General features: G+C 43.8%; 1 protein-coding gene across 6 annotated transcripts; it reads right to left on the bottom strand.

The window, feature by feature from the left end:
• Positions 1 to 7,308: 7,308 nt before the first annotated feature.
• On the bottom strand, positions 7,309 to 19,253 carry TP53INP1 (tumor protein p53 inducible nuclear protein 1). Of its 6 annotated transcripts, none has more exons than XM_064442372.1 (4): positions 19,144 to 19,253; positions 15,734 to 16,017; positions 14,912 to 15,263; positions 7,309 to 10,768 (listed from the first exon to the last, which is right to left on the bottom strand). In XM_064442372.1, the coding sequence occupies exons 2-4, from the start codon at positions 15,843 to 15,845 to the stop codon at positions 10,519 to 10,521; spliced, it is 714 nt and encodes a 237-aa protein (XP_064298442.1). In that variant the 5' UTR covers positions 15,846 to 16,017; positions 19,144 to 19,253; the 3' UTR covers positions 7,309 to 10,518. The 6 variants fall into 6 exon arrangements, with proteins under 6 accessions (XP_064298442.1, XP_064298444.1, XP_009503035.1 ...); XM_064442375.1 differs by lacking the exon at positions 19,144 to 19,253 and adding an exon at positions 13,150 to 13,183 and having other exon boundaries at positions 10,614 to 10,768; positions 14,912 to 15,260; positions 15,734 to 18,764; XM_064442373.1 differs by lacking the exon at positions 19,144 to 19,253 and adding an exon at positions 13,150 to 13,183 and having other exon boundaries at positions 10,614 to 10,768; positions 15,734 to 18,757.
• Positions 19,254 to 19,842: the final 589 nt, after the last annotated feature.

Here is a 19,842-nt window from a genome sequence, read left to right as displayed (position 1 = left end):
TTTTACTAAAAAACCTCCACGCCTCACAGATGCCAAATTAGGGCTTGGTGGCAGCCAGCCTCCAAGCAGCAAAGCAGTTTTGGTGCAACAGGAGTAAATTCCATGGCACATCGTGAAAGGAGAATACTGCAAACTGAATAGTTGCTAAAAATTTAATGGATCAGGTCTGCCATGAATAGGTCTCAGCACAAAGACCATAAGGACAATGCTGCTCATTTTTCCACACCTTTTAATGTGAGCTGCTGCAGGTCGCATGCCACCATATTTGTGGTTTTGCCTCAGTGGTGGAAAATGTACCGGATCCTGTAAGCATTCTCTACCCTGCCAGCAACTTCTCCCATAAGTTTTCAGCAGTACAGAACAAAGAAAATCCAGAAGCTAGCATGTAATAAAGTCCTGCTGCAGACATTATGACTTTATGCAAATTATGACTTTAATGCAAGCTAATGCACTGACCTTTTGATGTGGCAATAAAATTAAAGTGACTTAGTCCACACTGGGACATTTCCAAGTGAGTTTACACACCCAGTACATCCTCTTTCATCATGTGGATGCCTCCTTAGAGGGGATAAGTGTAAAAGAGAGAAGAATTTTTAAGCTTCTAGAAGTACGCTACAACTGCTAAGCAGTATTTGTGCTGGGATCTGGTAAGTCCTTCTAGATTAGTCTAGTGGTTGGTTTGTTTTTCCCTCCAATAACCACTTCTAGGTATGCTCCAGAGAAGGTATGAACCCCGTTGGAAAGGTAGGAATTACAAGACCTTCCATACAAGTTTACACAGCTGAAATTTCTTTTCTTGGTTATCCTTTTATGGTTCTCTCTGAAGAAGCCCCAAGCCTACCAGGAATCTACAAAGCACAGGTCAAAAGCTGTGAGGAACAATCCATTTACCAAGCGTGCTTAATACTGCTCTTCTCCCAGAGCTTCTGAATCCACCTGGTTCTTCCCAAGGAAGGGAGCAATATTTCATTATAAACATTTGCATGTAGCTCCACTGTGATCCAGGCGCAAAATAGCACAGAATATTTGCCCCCCCCCTCCATGTTCCTACTTTGTTGCTGTAAATATTTTACTATGGTAATATGCTTGGACTGCTGGGCTTTGTCCTTTGGAGTCACAGCCGTGTTGTCAAAGCTATTCTATAACTTAAGGGAAAGGCCTGCTCCAGAACTCTTGTGTGGTTGAACGTTGTTGTTTTTAAAAGAAGTTTTAAGCTTTTTTATTACAGAATTTCTCCAGCTACATAGCTCAAGCAAAGCACCATTAAAGCTTTACACCCCTCCTAAAGAGGAATCCTTTAGTAGAAAGTTGCACCCTTCCCAAACCAAAATGTTTTTCTTCTGCTAAATAGCATGAAATAACTTGAAACCCTGATGTTTCAAACCCTTTGTTTTCTATTAGAACCAATAATATTCTACTACTTTCCTGCTTGTTCTACTTCAGAGACTTTTTCAGACAAGGCATGATCCAGTTTAATATACATCAAGGAATATTTTTAAGACCTTACTTACAAGATTGACTTATTTTGGGTTTGGTTTCCCCCCCCCACCTCATTTGGAAGGGAGAGAGCCCATATTACAGTTATTAAGGACCTTTTAGCTAAAATACAACACAGAGTAAACCTTTCAGTCATAAGCCTGTGAATATCTCTTTCTAAGGTCAATAGCAGCAACAGAGAGCACAGGCAATGACCAGCTATTGGTAAACAGCCTGTATGACAATCAGATCAGCTTAAGACAACCAGTACTAAGAATTATTTTTATAATAGAGGAAGAAAACTCAAGTAGAGATCAAGAATAAGTTAACAGTTCCCTTAAAGTTTGGAGGGTCAGACCTACAACAGTATAGCATGATACAAGGATTTCCTCTTTGACTTGATTTTTTTCAAGGCATAGTTTTAAAGGAGTGGAGGAGCAAGGAGAGTGAGAGTTACCAACCTTTTAAACCTGCATTCAGAAGTAGATGCCATCACTTCCCAGCAGTCAGAAAGCAAACCAATAGACTCTGTCTCAGGAAGAAAGAAAGAGACTACTAATAAGAGCCAGAAGGCAATGTACTTTCCTCAACAGTAAGAAACTTGGAATAAACACTGTCTTGTCCTGAAACTCCTTTTATGCAGGAGACACTTTAGCCATATGCTGTCTGAGACCCATACCCTTTCCTGTAGGTGAACATTTAAACTCCCACTTTCAACACAAGGGCGAAGCACCTTTAAAGTACAATCCTTATGGTTGATATCCTGAACAAAGCCCCCAGTCAAACACCAGTAAGGAGGAGCACCTCTGCAGTGCAAAGCAGCACCTGTAACTAATAGCCAAGCACTGAGCCTATCTTCACCTACCCCTGTGTTAAATCTCCTGTTTGCAGCTCAAAGAAATAAGACCCACCTTCCTCATGTTTTCCAGCATCGCTTCACCACTGGACTGTAAACATGACACCTTTTGGACCAGGAGATAAGTGTAGGTAGGTGAAAAGAAAGAATCTCATGTCACAGAAAAGAGCCATGTAGAGCACAAGTAGGACAACAATACAGTACTTTCTAAAACCAAAATAGATTAACTTATCCTTACCATCACCTCCTAGGGCAGGCAGCACGTTAGGAGACACACCCCTTCCCCCTGCTGCCAGGAGAAGCAAGCAGCTGGTTGCAGGGGAGGGGCCTCTTCTCCCTGACTCAGCCTCTGACCTAGCAGTGCATGTGGTTCCTCATTCAGATGGCGCACATCACCTCATCAGACCTACCGCTGCTGGGCCCTGGGCTCAAGACTTTCCCTGCTGAGTATGAAAGGTGAAGAGTGTTTGCTGATGTTGCCCCAGCTTCCAAGCACTGTAGCAAACACCTTTTCAACACTCAGGGACTAAGACTTAAAATTCTCCACAGCCCCAATCTTGGCTGTTGATCTCTCTAGAGGCAAAGGTGATGTGCAGGAGATAATACACCATCCCAAACTGCCCTCCATTAGTAGATCTTTGGTAAAGATGTATTTACTAATTCAGCTGTTAGGCAGTTTGTCATGAGCTGCAGAAGCCAAACTCCTCTCTTTCTTCCCCATACAAGGTGGGGACAATACAAGACAACTCTATCCCAGCTAAAACCATGACAATCTCCTATTCCTCAGTCTCACACCACAGACAGAAAAACTAGAGCTAGAGCTGAACTTCACTGCTGGGAGTAGACAAGGGGATACCTCTGCCCATGTCAGTCCCGCCTTTCTTAACCATGATCTCATCATCTTTATTCACCTTGCAAAAATTAACAGCTGTTGGTCACTACAAAAGCCTGAGGCCTCCCTCCTCTTCCCCACCTTTCTCTGCCTCTACTAATCCTCAGAGCCCCATTTCAGGGAATCTGGGATTCTTTTAGCACTCAGAAAGGCTGATTTTTTGGCATTATTATATTTCTTATTACACTGCCTGACTAGGTCATCTTGCTTGGACACAACAATGTGAAGGCTGCACTTCATGAGAAAGCATAGACTTACGGCACAGCCCATGTGTGCATGAGATCTGAAGTCTGCTCCTGGCCACTAGCCTAGTTTTGTTACTCTTACCTGGCTTTTCTTTTTGGCTATTATTCTTTTTCCTTAGCTTGCCCATGAAATTACAATATAGTTATTTGCCTCATTAAGGTATTTGAGTGTTCAACTATCAAACTGCCCACAAAACTTTGTAACCAGTCAAGAGACTTTAACTTCTGAAGTATTAGTTATGCAGCAGTAGCTCAAGGATAGTATTTTGATGAAGAAAAAGGCTGGCTGAGAAACAAAACTTTATACACATCCTGTTAAGTCTCAGTTCAGTCTTCCACTTATTCTAAGACTGAGCTATCACAACCACATGACGGGAACAACAGTGCCACAGCAGCACTGGCCTCTTCTTTTGATGAGTCATTTCTACATGTGTCAAAAACCCTGAACCCTACTTGCAAGTATTACTGAATAATGAAGGTAACAGCATTTTGTGGTTATAAACATGCACCAAAAGAAGTCGACGAGACAAAGAAAGCAGATACTGCAAGACTCAGTGAGGAAACAGAGTACCTCCATCATTGTTAAGTGTCAGAGAACAGTAACTAGTACGCTAGCTTCATCAGAGACATAAAAGGATTTATATGAACAGGAAAACTAGAATGTAAAATGAGAACTTAAGTCAATATGTTTACATTGATAAGAGCCTTTATATTAATGTACTTGCTTTGGCACAGAGAAGTTTTAAAAAACACTAGTTCATGATATTTTGGAAAGTGTCCAACCTAAATTTAAAAAAGCTGCATTAAGTCTGAACTAAGCACCCCCAAGAGGAACACTATCAGTATAGCTATGTTAGGTTATCTGTATGGATGCGATTACACAGGCATAATTGGTCAAACGTTCTCCTGCAGAATACTGTACGGCTCTCAGCATAGACTTGCTGCTTTGATAAATGTACAAGTCACAAAATCTACATTTGAAAAGGAGAGGTTTTACTCAGTGCTTCCTCTGGGAAGATGGATGCTTTGTTGCACAAATTCCATTTCATCGCTCAATTAAATAGATCATTTTCTCACCCAGTTTGTTCAGAGGGAGAGAATCAAGTCAGGGACTACTTGCAACAACTCAACCCACAGAACTCCATGGAGCCCAGCAGCCTGAGTCAAACATGTGAGAGTGCTGGCTGATGTCCTTACAAGGCCACTCTCCATGATCTTTGAAAAGCCACAGATATCAAGGAACCCTGATGATCAGAGGGGAAAAAAATATTCACACACATTTTCAGAAGAAGCCAAAAGAACAACCCAGAGAAGACAAGTAAGCCTATTACTTACATCTGAATGGAATTCACCATACTTCGTCTTGCACCCACTGCCTTTTGTCCTGTCACTGATCACCACTAGAGGAGAGTCTGGCTCTGTTTTCTTTACTATCCCTGTCAGATGTTTAGATCCCCCCCAAGCCTTTTCTTCTCTAGCCTAAACAATCCCACCTTTCAGCCTCTGCCCATTATTTCTATCTTCAATCCTATTGTCATTTCCCGGGCCTCTTGCTGGGTACACTCCAGTATGCCCATGTCTCTCTCGTACTGAGGAGCTCAGCACTAGGCACAGCACCCAGATGTGCCTCACCAGCACTGACTGGGGGGGAGGATCACCTCCTTCCACCTGCTGGCAACACTCTGCCTACTGCAGCCCAGGAAGCTTTTAGTTGTCGAGGCCACAAGGGTGCACTGTTGGCTCACAGTCAACTTGGTGTCCACCAGGACCTTTTCTGCCAAGGCACTTTCCAGCCAGTTGGCCTCCAGCCTGTACTGGTTCCTGGGGTTATTTTATCCCCAGGTACAGAACTCCATATTTCTTAGAATCATACAATCATTTGGGTTGGAAGGAACTTTTAGAGGTCATCTAGTCCAACCTCCCTGCAATGAGCAGGGACATCTTCAACTAGATCAGGTTGCTCAGAGCCCCATCCAACCTGACCTTGAATGTTTCCAGGGATGGGGCATCTGCTGCGGGCTGAGGGCTGGTATATCCTAGCCAAAGCTGTGCCAGGGATGGTTCTAGAGCTGTTGGGCTACAGAGGCTGCAGCATCCTCTGGTACAAGCAGGAGCCCAGAAGAATGCAGCACTTTTGGAAGGAAAATATTCCCCTTGCTTAGGGTTAATTTTTGTTTCCTTAGGAGATTACGTGGTGGTTTTTTTCCCAGCTGCTGAAGGTATATCCAACCTATCAGTCTCTAGCAAATTAGTGACATCCTGGCACAGGTTGCCTAAAGACGTGGTAGATGACCCCTCCCTGGAAACATTTCCCAGTGTTGCACTCCATGACGTTCCTGTCAGTCCATTTCTCTAGTCTGTCAAGGTCCTTCTGAATGGCAGTACAGCCCCCTGATGTATAAATAACTCCTGTCTTCTGCAAGCTTCCTGATTTACGCATTCTGCCCCATGACCCAAGTCATTAATGAAGGTTTTTAACACTGTAAGATCCAGCATTGGTAGGATACACCAGCAGCAACTGGCCTCCAGCTAGGCTTCATGCCACTGATCTCAACCCTTTGAGCACAGCTGAGCCAGTTCTTGATGCACCTGCTGCTCACCACCTACTTATGTGGTTCATGATTCATCAGTTTGGGAGGATGTTATGGGAGACAGGGTTAAAATCCTTGCTAAAAATCAAGATAAACAACATCCACTGCTCTCCCCTAACCACTGAGCCACTCATTTAATTGTAGAAGGCTATCAGGTTGTCAGGCATCCTTTCTCCTGCATAAATTCATTCTGGCTACTCCTAATCACCTCCTGGTTCATGTTTGGAAATAGTTTCTGGGATTATTTGCTCCATCATCTTACCAGAGATCAAGGTGAGACTGAGTCTTGTAGTTCCCCCTATTCTTCTTGTCCTTCTTGAAGATAGGAAAGACATTTGCTTTCTTCCAGCCTTCAGGAATCCTGCCCATTGCTATAACCTTTAAGGTAATGAGAACAGCTTCACAATAACATCAGCTCCTTTGCCAGTCATGGATTTGTCCCATAGATCTCTGTATGTCCCATCTCTTTAAGCATTCTTTAACTTGATCCTTCTCAACCAAGGGCTGATCTTTCTTGCTCTAGGCCTTTCCCACCAGCCTCAGGGGCCTGCAATTCCTCAAGGCTGGTCTTACCAGTAGAGAGCAAGGCAAAGAAGGCACAGACTACCTCAAGTCTTCTGCATGTCCTCTGTCATGAGGACTCCCACCTAGTTTAGCAGCAGGACCATGTCTTCTCTATCTTCCCTTTGCAGCTGATATGCATATGGAAGGCCTGTTGTCCTTCACATCGCTTGCCAGGTTCAGCTACAGATGGCTTGGCTTTGGCTTCCCTAACCCCAACCCTGGACATTTGCACAGGGTCTCTACATCGCTTACAGGTTACCTGTCCCTGCTTTGACCTCTTGAATGCTAACAGCAGCCTTCCATCCAGATTCTTCATGGCAGTCCATGGCAGGAAGATGGAAGGCAATGGGCATGAATTGAGACTCTCTTAAGAGGTTCAGCCTAAATAAGGAAAAACTTTCCCCCCTACCTCATGCACATTTTAAGCAGTAACATGTTTTTCTCTCTGTCCTGTTCACCTACAGCACTATCGCATGCTGATCAGGAAATGCAGCAGTTGGCAGAGACATGTAATGCTCCTTAGACCATGCATTGCCACTTGATCAGCAATGCAAACTGATTCCCAGGACTTCTGTACTAGAGCAACTCTTCTGAGATACTCGGCCCTTGTACCTACCATACCTGATAGGGTGCTCAGGCATTTGGATTTTGACTGACCTGTAACATAAAAGAACAGACTGACAATTTTCAATAGGCCATTTTTTATTGAGAGTTAAAAGCATGTCTCCCCATGGTGTGCAGAACGCACTATGAAAACAAAATACAGAAGATTGTTTTAGTAAATACACACTGGTTAAGCAATGCTACTTTTTGGCAAAGTGCTGTATTTTGTTGTTTTTCAGCTTGTGTTAAACTATTAAAAGTAAGAGCCAGGACATTCTTCCATATCCAAAGGACTGCTACAAATAGAAGTGGCTCTGGAGAGAAGCTGCCATATATGCATAGACTGATGTACAGTATTAATCCTAACTGAAATGTCCCTTTTGAATCTTCAAGTTTGCTGTGTAGAAGGCACAGTTTAAAATGCAAGTCTGTCTATTGACTAATACATATGAAAATAGTTTCAGCAAGATTCATGAATATCAATCAGTATGAGACAGTGCAAGGCCTCCACTTTTACAAGAAAAAAACCACACACACTTTAATACAATTCAAAAACCATATAAAAAGCCACATAGCTCACTATTAAAACAGAAAACCAAAACAAATCTAATCGCCCAATAGCTCCAGGCACAAAACAGGGCTAGATCAACATAAATATATAAAACAAATTAACAAAAAGCCATTGATGCAGTACTATCTCACACAATAATATGGTTTCCAATATTACAAATTGAGAAGCACAGCTTTGTGCAACAAAACAGTTTATATCCTGAAAGATATAGGTTTTCATCACCAGAAAGTCATCTAGTAATGTAGTATAAGATGATCAGTATCTCCCAATTCTAGGAGCAGTCTAAAGTTGCATTTACTTGCCTACTGAGAAGAACAGACCAAGGCTCTCATTGTAATGCCTGGGAGCCTTATACTTGCAACTCCGTCTCCCTGTTAAGAGTTAAAGGATTACTTACTCCTGACACAGGGAGGTGGAGACTCCATCTTCCTTCATTTCACTTTAAGAAAATTAAAGCTGAAGGAAAGTAGTTACTTTCATATAAAGAAAAATAATAAAGGAAAGCAAAGAGTTTTCCTGAGCTAGAAAGTTGGCAGTGAGGAAAAGGAAGTTTAAGCGGGGCAAAAAAAGTTGGAGTGATAAAGGTGGATAATCTGAGGCAAGTAAGAGTACCTGTGAACAGATGAGAGACTGGTGAAGCTACAGCTATTTGCAGATAAACCAGAGTATGTGGACCACAAAAGAATTGTTGTATGGACATGGGCACATACTGCTGAAAAAAGTACTAACAAATCTGTTTTGGAAATTCATGACATGACCAGTTCTATTTTCTTTCACTGTCCATGTGAGTTTAATGTGTCTTTAAAAAAAAAAGAGACTAGTATATCCAGGAAAGCACCTATTGCTTTTGTACATTTAACCATTTGTCAATATCCCTTTGCAACAAACCTAACTAATCCCAGTAAAGCAGGACATCTGCAGTGAAACAGTGTATGGGGAACAACATTTATAACCTCTAAGTGTGTGCCACAACAATTCCAGCTCCAGAATGTGCAATGTTACCACTACATCAAGGTTAATCCAAATAGTTGGGTTTTTGCTTCAGTGAAATTGAGGCATTTTGCTGAATTTAAAATACTTCATAGGTCTGGAATAATTCACATTATTGATCTTGCCTAATTTCAAAAGACTCCTCACACGACTCCTTATACTAACTTCTGTATAAGGACTACTGGAAGACATGGCTGAATGTAATGTTAATACTTTAATGCCCTAGGCACTAAACAGAAGGAAAAAAAAAAACCAAAACAGTAAGTCACATTAAGCAGTGACAGAAAGGAGGGATAACCTTACTTACATTCCCCTCTTCTTTCAGTGCAGAGTTCTGCTTCCACACTTCCAAAGCCATTTAATCTGCTTCCCAGATTGATCTGTTGGGGTTCAGCATGGCACGTGGCTGCTGTGTAATACACTCTTTTGTTAACAGGTGAACTTTGCTTTTTTTTTTAAGTGCCTGCCAACTTCCAAAACATCTTGCACAGTGTTCTTAAGAAAGCCACTTGTTAGTTTTGAATGGCTTTTCTTTCCTGTTGGCCCACAGAAGTGCTATCCAGTCCTTCTGCCCCAAATGGGCTAAGAGAACAACCACTGCCAATCTATCTCAATTTTTATGCACCCTGTTATCACTGTGTTTAGTTCTGTAAGACTGTTTTTCAGCATACTCTTCTCCCTGCCACACACTGCCCTTCATTTCCAGTCACAATTAACTCAGACTTCATTTTCAGAGTAAGAGAGAGAAAATTAGGAGAACTGCTAAAACCTTCCTTCTAGCTACTTTTGAGCTACTCTCAATCTGTAAATATGAGACTATCTAACAGCAATTAGCAGCTCAGAAATAACCATCCATCAGCCTGACTTCTTTAAAGAGCAGTCAGCTACTGATGGGATTAAAAGAACCATCAATCCACCATTTTTTCCTTTAACTAGAGATTAAATGAAATAGGGTAGGCGAAATATACCTTTCGAAGACCAAAAGAAAGAGAAAGGAGTAAGAACTTGAGCTGTACCAAGTAAAACCCAGTTCAGCTCTCTGGGTTGTGCATCTGCACTTAACCCATAGGTACACTTTTCCTTCCATTCCACTGAGGTACTATATCTGTAACACCAGTGCCGTATCATACTGCAACAATATTTGGGGGACATTTAACCCTTTACTGACACCCATATTAAGTACCTAACACACCTACACAGACTCCACTTACACAAGCAGGTACTAGGCAATTTAGATTAGATGTCCTTCTTGTAACAGTTCAGAGTAACTATGTAATATCCACTGGCAGCTATAGTATTTCCTTGTTAGAAAATAATCATATATGCTGATTACAGACAGATACACAAGCTGTCAAGTACTGGTCTTTAAAGCATAGGGCTAACCTCAAATTTTCTAACTCCACTTTGATTAACGCAAAACGTAACTGATTTCCATCTCAGTTAAGTTTCTTTAAAATACCATTTAAGAACCCATCTATACATCATAGTTTATAAAACAGCACACAAACTATCACACTGATAGGCTTCCAAGACATTGACATTTAACATCAACGTTTAGGACTTGCTGCAAGATGTTCAGAGATTTATGTGTCGTTTCAAAAGAATGCAACACTAGTTACGATTGTGTTTGAGGGATTGATGATCAGCTTCAGATTGACCACACTTACCTATGCATAAAAACAAAAGCAACGTAAAAACAATTAGACCATAGATTAAAACCACGAGAGCCATCAGTAATTGAACTGACGCTGGCAAGGCTGGTGAACAAACAGTCCATTGTGCTTGATTTGCCGAGAGTGGCAATCCCTGGTGAGGTTTTGGCGACGGAAACCGTTTCTGTTGAGATAGTGTCTTCCATTATGTTCTTTTATCCAGTGAGTAGGACGAAAGCTCTTGTTTTTTTCCAGAAAAGTTGAATGAGTAGCAAGAGCTGTGATGTAGCAGTGAACACGCTGTCCTGTTTCATTTTGGGCCTCCAGTCTAGAAATGTAACAAGCAGGTATCAGTCATTCCTGAGCTGTGTTGGAAAGACATGCAAGCTATAGAGAGCAAGAGACATGGACATCAGTATCCAGCATCTCAGAAGGGCACCGTTACATCTACTGGGACTGATATTTGGGCTGAGGCGAGGTCAAGTCAGTTTAGGAAAACCACACTGGCAAGTAGTGTGCAGCACTGCTAACTCACTTTTAGTGCGAAGACAACACAATAGCCTTTGGACTTTTGGCATATTACACTGTTAATGCCCTTCCTTCCCCACCCCACCTCCCTAAGCCCAAGATGCAATACAGATCAGAAATATAAAGCAATGCATGTCACACTGCTCCAGCTTTAGAAGACTTGGACTTATCCACTAGGCAAAGTTTGGTTTAAAAATCATCTTGAATATAGGTGGTTCAGCCTGAAAGCAGGAGCACACTAATGAAAGCGTGTTGGGATTGCCAGCCACGCAAATAAATCCAAACAATGTTCATGCAGAGGAATAGGAAAGATAGAGCAGTTGTGACACACATGGGAAGTAACTTAGAAGGACTGTTCCTCAACCAGCCCTCTAGATTTCATGAGCAGAGAGTCAGCGGTTTTGGCAAATCCTTACTCCATCATGCACTAGTGAAAAACAAACCAGCAGCCTATGCAAGCAGGGAATGACATATTGAAAAAGGACTTTCCTACTTAACAGAACAATCACTAGTGCTTCCTGAAACTTCCAAACTAAAGCTAAAAATAGCCTGGCAGTTTTAAAAGCAAAGTAAATCCCAAGCCTGAGTGCCACAGCTGGTGTGACATCAGTGGCACCAGAGTTGCTTGCCTTCTCTCTCCCCACCCAGGGTCCAACGACTAGCTGTCAACTCAGCGGTGCCCAGGAAAGATGTCTGCAAGACCAGGAGCTTGCTCAGATGTGAGCAGGAGGTCTCTTGGGAAGTCTGTCAGCATTAGCATGACTCTATAATAAAGTCTCTTCTGGAAGAGCTTAACTTGCATTTACTGTATGATGTCTCTGTAGACATAAGTCTGGTCTGCCTTGCCCATGGTACACCCTTGTAGCCTTGCTCTCAGGGGGGCTGCAGGTGCCTGGCAGAGAAGTGAGATCTTCTGCCTCCCCTCACTCCACACAGGAGCAAAATACTCCCTGTCAGCAAGAGAATATTCCCTCCCTTCTAATTTTTCTTTTAAATATTCAAATCCAGTTGCTTTTTGGCTCCTTGGGTAGCTTAATATGACCAACTGAAGCCTACATATTCTGGAATAGCCATGTGTGACAGCTGCTTTTCCCTTGTTCATTCACTGGATACTGTCCTACACCTGGCACTTGAAATATGAAGCAAGAAATAAGAAAAGAGCACATCACAAATCAACTCACAGTGCCTTGTAAACAAGTTCTATGCAGATTACACCAGTTTAATTTATATGAGGGTGCCTGCAAATATGGGGCTACTGTTTCCTATATGGGGTGATCCCTTAACATGTTCAACAGTGCTAGAGGTGGAACTCCATATGAAGTCTTTCTGGGGAAAGCTGTAAGGAGCTATGAGGCCACACCACCTTGTGTTATTAGAATCCGTATTTCCTAAGCATGCCCTTTCTGCATGTCATTAACTAGCAAAGGACATCAACTGCTAATACAAAGTGTTGTGGTTTGTTACGGAAAAACATGACTAACCTGACAAAACAGAGGAGGTTTAAACAACATCCTTTTGCTTTGAATTTAAAAGGAACAAGTATATTTCCTCCACAAAAGGAAGAAAAACTAGTTGAAGATATTTATGCTTTTTCCCTTCTTATCAAAAAGTCTTCCAGCACTGGTTTGCAAACCAACACTCTCCTCCTTGCCATCTTAAAGCAAAACTGGGATAGCAGAGGTGGTTTGAATTAGGTAAAAGGCCACACGCTCTTCCAAAACGTAGCACTTTGGTACCTTAGTGGTTGCGTTTGGTAGCCTGATGCTAGCGAGCCCCAGGCACTAAGAGAAGAGGGTGATGAGCTTCCATCAAGATTGTCAAAATGTAATTTTAGAGGGGCTGTGTCTAAAGCCAGACCGCTGCTACACACATTTGCTGTTGCACCCCCAGCAACTCTTCTGCTAGAAAGCGTAAGTGTCCTGCTAGTTGCGCTACAGAGCCAGACTTCACAAGAAAAATTAAAAGGCTTCAGACCCCACCCCAATTAATATTTAAGTAATTTTTCTGCACTTAGCGTTTCAGCTTGTTAAAGCAGATGTAGTTAGGCTTGATCAAGTAACATCATTTGGCACAGAGGTTAGTCCTAAAACCAGTATTTTTTTGGCAGACAAGGCTCTAGAGGAAGCAGTGTTGCTAGCAGCCTGATCAAACAAAGCACTGTCCCAAAACAGTAGTACTTACTGTGCCAGTGTGCCTTAAGCAGCTTTTCTTGGCCCTACAATGTTAAATGGCCAACCATTAAACCACTAGAGACTTCAAAACAGCTTTTGAAACTCAGTGCATTACCAGTGTAATTCATTTTCCTAGTTCCTGTAATCTACCTCAGCTTTAGACTTAAATCTACTCCCAGTTCTGCCACTCAAAATAGCTCTTATGCAAAAGCTTAGATCCTCTGACGAAGCAACAGCACAGAATTCACTGTGAAGAAACTTATTCACGTGCCAGCTGAGGATCACCACACCTTTAGCTTCCCAACACATAAAAGTAGCTTAACTGTACAGCATAATATAACATTCTAGAGGGGGATCTCTCTAGAAGATTTTATACCAGTATCCCTAGTTCACAAGTCACTGAGAAAAGTCAGAATCTTACTTTGTGTGTTACTATCCAATATAATTGATATTTTAGATAAACTGATCTACCGTCTCTCACTAGGGTATGCCTCACAGCCTGCAGTTCTCTTGCAGATTCCTTCAGACCCTCATTTTAAAGGTCCTGTGTGCTCATAGCTTCCCCCCGATTTAAGTTAAGCTAGACCTTTGATGCTTAACATCACAAACTACCCTCCCCGAATATTTATACAAATCCCATGTTCTCCAAGACTAACAGTATCAGCACTACACTTCAATATTATGCAGCAGCATATCATCTCAAAGTCACTCATTTCTTTCAACTAAGAACTTTATGACAAGGAGGTCATCAGAAAAGTCAGTGGGCATCTACCTACAGCAACTCTACCACTATGCTCAATTTTTCCCCCCTGTGTAACAATGCTTACTGTACCATGACTTTTTTTTTTGTCCGATTGTTTCTAACTGTAGGCACCAGATGGGAGGAAAAGTCAGTCTTTGTTATTAACCAGGATTCACAAAACACCCATTTATTTCCAATTCAATGAACACATGGGCAAGTGTGGAGTCATAATGGCAAAAATACTCTATTAGTACATGTCTATGTGCACTATACTGATATAGCTGTATATACCGGACAGTTAATATCAAAGCAGCAGTGCAAAGCAAACATGCATCTGCAGTAATTCCACATGGAATATTCCACGTAGGTTTTTAAGGACCATCCACACCCCCAAAAAACCCCAACTCAAGCAGTGCAACCTCTTACCTTGCTAAAAGTAGAAGTTTGCAGTGTAATTTTTTTGACTTTGAGGGGAGTAAGCTTTGTGGACTATTTCAGTTTGCTTTTTCCACAAGGCACCTGTGGAAAACTTTAATCTTGTCCTAATCTATCACCAGGTTGAGGAACAAAAAAAAAAAAAAAAAACACCAAACAGACTTTCCTGTCAGGATAGTTAAAGTAATATTTTTTTCACCTCACAAGGTGACTAAAAGGGTACTGACTAACAGGTATGAAAATACACATAGCTATGGAGGGGGCAAAGTGCTTTCAAATCTATGTTATCAGCTATAGAGCTAACTGCCACCAACAGGAGTGGAACATATTCTGCGAGGGAACAACGAGGCTCCATACATATTCACCTCAGTGTCAAAATAGCATACCCAACTGTTTCCTGACATGGTCACCTTGTATAACATTTTTCTAAGCAGGCAGGCAGCCCTGACCACCCTACCCACCTTGTGTAGTACTCATGCTTTATTCACTTGCTCTGAAATAAGATGGAAAGCTCAGTATTAAGTGTCTAAGCTGATCAAATAGAACCCAGATATTTTCAGCAACAGAGGTCCTTGACAAGAGAAGTCAGGCATACCTGGGACTACCTGGGCTGTGAAACTCCTCATCTCCACACCCAGTCTCGTTAAGGCTGTGACAGGTATTGTGGACAGCATACACAGACATGCTGGGATGCTCTATTAGGAGGTTCTCCATCGGACTAGTTTCCACTTTGATAGTGGTTAATCCACCTGCAGTAAAACATGGGGGAGGGGTGATAAACCAGCTCTCCTCCATGGGACATGACTCAAACTGGATGAAGCAAGACTCGCTAGCCTCTGGCAAGTGTTCCAAGGGAGACGGTAAACAAGAGAAGACAGGCGAGCCATCGGTGGCTGATACTTCAGTGATGTCCGCTTCCTCCGTGGAGCAATTAGTGCAAGTGTCTGCTGTAGGTGGCCATTAGTCAGCGGAGAGGAACCCATGGACATTGGTGATTGCAGGAGGTCAAAACCAGCAAGGTTGCACGTAGCCAGAAATGGGATATAAAAAAAGAAAAACAAGGAAACAGAAATAAACCCCTATCAGCAGGCATATAAACTTTTTTTTTTTTTGAGAAGCAAAGGGAGGGGAAAAGGGAGTTCCCTGACAATCCACGCTAGACACGTAAAACAACCGTTATCAGTAAAGCAATACAATTGTGTAATAAGTCAAACATTTTATCTGTACAAGTGGTTCCGCTGAAGCCTGTGTCAGGCTTATAAACCTGACATCATTTTTCTCATCAGTTTACGTAACATGTTTTGGTACATTTGTTTGGAAGATACCCTACGCTCTAATCCACACCGGTTTTGCTTAGGTAAAGTTTCTCCCAAGCTATTGGTTTCTAAGCAGAGCTTATGTTTGACAGACGTCTTACCTATAAAGTCAACCAGAATCCACTCGTCGTCTTCTTTCTCACTGAACTCTGGCTCTTGGCTGGACAAGCTATTAATCTCTCCCATGAGCATGTTATTTAACCTCTGGAACATTACTAAGGCAGGAACAAGACTTTGGCTGGTAGGTCTTTATATCCAAGGTTCAAGGCACAGCTCACACTGTACTAGAAGACTGGCATAGACTTGAGATTAAAGTGCATAGGTGCTTTATCAGCTTAGGTACGGGACATGCAGAGGCATGACTGGTAAACAGTTTATGTGAAACCTGCAAAAAATGATGACAGGGGTCTTAATGACAAAGCAATAGGTAAGAGCCCTAGGGAACAAATTAAAAACCCTCTCATTAGTGCAGCCTGAGGAACCAGTGAACACTTTTCCCTAAGAGGAGAGGCAGCTTCACTGGCATTCACCATTCCCTCCCAGCTAGATACACAAAGAAAAAGCCTAGGTCTCTCCTCAGAGCTGAGTGCTTTCCTCTAGATCCTCCTCCCTGTGCAAAGGTCTGTTCAGTTGTTGGTCCCCAACTTCTCCTATAGGAGAAGAGGACTTTTGCCGAGAAGCCTTGTGCCTACACTCACTGGGGTGCTCCCTGTAATCCCTGCCTGTCTTCTTCCTGGTCTGAGAGAGATGCAAGGGGCAAGCACACATTTTCTGCTCCAGACTTCGCATCTCCTCTGTTGGCACAGCCTCACACCTCTCCCAGAGACTCCTGCAAGGGCTCCCAGGGTGCCCAAGGCAGCATATCTTCTCTCCCATCACACACAGCTCAGGGCCATTGCCTACAAGCTAACACAGCAGGAAGGCGCGTCCCCTCTTCAGGTTCAAACTGCACTACCTAGTTACCAGTGGGATAATTTCCACGGCAAGTGCCCAATTAGTCATGTATGCAAGCCTAAGTAACAAAGAAAAGTAACCTGTATACTTGATTAAAACCAATGTTTATTTCTCAATATGTTCCCCTACATCTACATGTAATTAGTCACCATAAGCCTGAAATCTGCATTTGGCAGTTAAGATGAAAAATGCCATTACTAGCGAGAAGCTGAACATTCAACCACCTCAGATCAGTGTGCTTAGAGCCTTTCAGTGTTTACGTATGAGCCAATAAATAGAAGCCATTAAAGTAGCTGAATAAGGAAAGGCTATGCATGAAAAATGTTCACCAATTTAACAAGTTAATTTCACCACAGTAATATCTGAATTATCACAGCATGCCAGAATTATTAAATACCTGCTTAATAATTAAATATGGAAGAAGATATGCATGTAGGACAGTATGAGTGTCTGCATTCAGAAAGAGAAAGGGAGTAGACACACTACACTAGACAAACCCAGCCATTAAGAGAAGATACAACCCATAAAGAATATTATTTAAGGCCAGTATTCCTGGCTTCATCCTGTGACTCTCAGGCCCCTCTAAAGGGTCATTTTGGCATTCTACATCATCTTACCCCAGGACACCAGACCCCATCACCTACTTGTTCAATGCAAGGACAAGCACCTGCTCCATGCAACACCGCTCCTATAGACATTTATGCAGCTACCTCCTTATTCAAACAGCACAAAAGGATAGGATTAGAACTTAGAGTAGTCTTCAGAAGCAATACGAAAAGGTGCAGCATAACTCAATAAGTTATGCACTCTAGCTCTTTAACAGGGGCTACGAGTTGCAGGGAAATACAGGACTAGGAACAAATGTCTCAGCTGCAGTAGTGATAAAAGGCTGATTTTTAGGACCACACTTGAAAATTAAACATCTGGGGTCTCTTTAAGAGAGCTACATGAATGGTTAGGAGTCTAAAGAAAAATGATAAAGTCTGAAAAATGGAAAGGCTTAACAACAGGGAAGAAAAAAATGGCAACAGTTGTCCATTCTGTAAAGAAAGAGGTAAACATTTATTCCCTTCTTCTACATCCACAGCAAGCAGAAGTGGCTTTTAACTGCAGTAAACTTCAATTTTCAGTGGTTACTAGCAGGAAACGCTTTTAACCATTAAGGTCATTGAGCCCTGGATGGGTTACCTAAGGAAACGCCGAATGCACACAGCGCACCTAAGCATCTTCTTGAGAAGGTTGGAGTGCTTCAATTATACTCAGAACTTGCTACAGATAAGGAAACAGACTCAAAGTGAAAGCTTGAAGCCTGTAGCTTTCCAGTCACCTTCCACATCCACCCCTAACCCTCTTCCGGCACAAGGCCTAGGAACAAAAGAGCTTGTTTTTTCTTTAGGCTCACTACCAAGCAGTAGCGTAACTGCTGATCAGCGCTGGCTCTCCCCATGCTCCCACTGCCACTCGCACACACTGCCTCTTTCCTAGATCTAGACTGGGAGTTCCTTCAAGCAAGGGCTGTCTTTTTGCTCTGCGTGTAGCGTGGAGCAAGGTGAGAGCTCACACTCTGTTAAGGCTCCACAGGAATCACAGCAACACCAAATAATTAACCTCTGAGAGAGAAAAGGGAGATAGATCACTGTTCCTGAGAACACAAGCTAAACAACCCACAACTTTTGACCCATAAATGTCTTTCTGTAGATCAAAAGCAGATTGTCCCATTTCCCCCTTCCCCCATCCCAAAAAAAACATCTGAATCATTTAGAAACCAGCTGATGTTTTGACATCCTTTTGGACAAGTGCCTTTCAAAATGCCACACTTGCACTCTATTGTGCAAGTCAGATGGGGACCAAGAAGTGACACTGCTGCCGTTAGCGAGGGCCATCGTTAGGCGAGTCAAATGAGAGAGCAGCTGAAAGAGAGGTACGCTGGTTGTTAGACAGGAACTGTATCAGCTGCAAGGAAAGACAAGGCTAGGGATGACCAGCTCAGCTACAGCAGTGATAAAGCACTGTTACAGATACACAACCAATGCATGACAACAATATTGTATTGTTGCATAAAGAAACTTTTTTCCTTTTTCCCCCCGTTCTAGCCTAGCAAAGGCGATAGGGTGCATGCTAAGCAAAAACACCCAAAAATAGACACCCCTCACATCCCTCCTGCAGTTCCCCGTGGGAGCCTGCCCGATGGTCCCCCCCGCCCTCCGCTCGCAGCCTTGCTATTTACCACCAGGAGGCTCCAAAAAGCCGCTCTCGGCGGAGCCGGCGGCTGACCCGGCAGAGCCCGCAGCAGCTGCGCACCTTCCCGGCTGCGCTCCGGAGCCCAGCCCCGCCGCTGGGCGGGGAGGGGGGGGAAGGACAAGGCAGCGGCGGGGGAGAAAGCGGAAAAACCCTCCCGTTCCCGATGTTCTTCCGAGGACGGAGCAGCCGGGAGAGATGCGAGGGGAGACGGGCACTCTGCTGCTGCCTTCCGCCGCCTCGCCCGAGTGCTCAGCCCACCGCTGACCGTGCCGCCCCCCGCGCCGTGGTCAGCTCCAGCCTCGCAAAGGAAACTCACCCGCACAGCGCCGATCCCGCAGCCGCGCCGACCCCGCGCCCGCGGAGCCCTTTGTTGTCACGGCCGCGGAGCGCAGCTGACGGCCCGGCCGCCCCGGCCACGCCCCTCCCCGCCCCTCCGCCAATGGGTGCCGCCGGCGGCTGTCGCTAACGCACGTGACGGGCGGGCGGGGGAAGGGGCAGGGCGGGGGGCGGGACCTCAGGGCCGCCTGCCCCGCCCCGCCCCGCCCCGCCCCTTCCCCACGCGTTACCGGAGCCGGTGGCTGCGGATAACTTTGCTAATTTTGGGGTCCTCACGGAAGCAGCGGGCAGGGACATCTGGCACCAGGTAGGGGCGCTCAAAGCCCCGTCCGGCTTGGCCTTGAACGCTGCCGGCGGTGGGGCATCCGTGCCTCGGCTGGGCAACCCGTTCCAGGGGCTCACCAGCTTCATCATTCCTTATATCCTGCCTAAATCTACCCTCTTTCAGTTAAAAACCATTACCCCTTGTCCTGTCACAAGAGGCCTTGCTAAAGAGATTGTCCCCATCCTTCCTGTAGTCCCCCTTTAAGTACTGAAAGGCCACAATAAGGTCTCCCCGCAGCCTTCTCTTCTCCAGGCTGAACAACCCCAACTCTCTCAGCCTGTCCTCATAGAAGACGTGCTCCAGCCCATCGCTTTGGATCATATTTGTGCCCCTCCTCTGGACCTGCTCCAACAG

The sequence above is a fragment of the Phalacrocorax carbo genome, chromosome 2 (assembly GCF_963921805.1).
Source record: "Phalacrocorax carbo chromosome 2, bPhaCar2.1, whole genome shotgun sequence".
In the NCBI taxonomy this organism is placed as follows: Eukaryota; Metazoa; Chordata; class Aves; order Suliformes; family Phalacrocoracidae; genus Phalacrocorax; species Phalacrocorax carbo.
Note: the sequence above shows the minus strand (reverse complement) of the source record. Positions and strands in the feature narration are given on the sequence as shown.

What these genes read in the sequence shown, in the direction of transcription:
- TP53INP1 (XM_064442372.1), bottom strand. Translation starts at nt 15,845, where the DNA reads ATGTTCCAGAGGTTAAATAACATGCTCATGGGAGAGATTAATAGCTTG. An exon ending in GATTCTGGTTGACTTTATAG is followed by an intron (nt 15,264 to 15,733) that starts GTAAGACGTCTG and finishes GGCCACCTACAG; the next exon opens with CAGACACTTGCACTAATTGC. An exon ending in CACAGCCCAGGTAGTCCCAG is followed by an intron (nt 10,769 to 14,911) that starts GTATGCCTGACT and finishes TTACATTTCTAG; the next exon opens with ACTGGAGGCCCAAAATGAAA.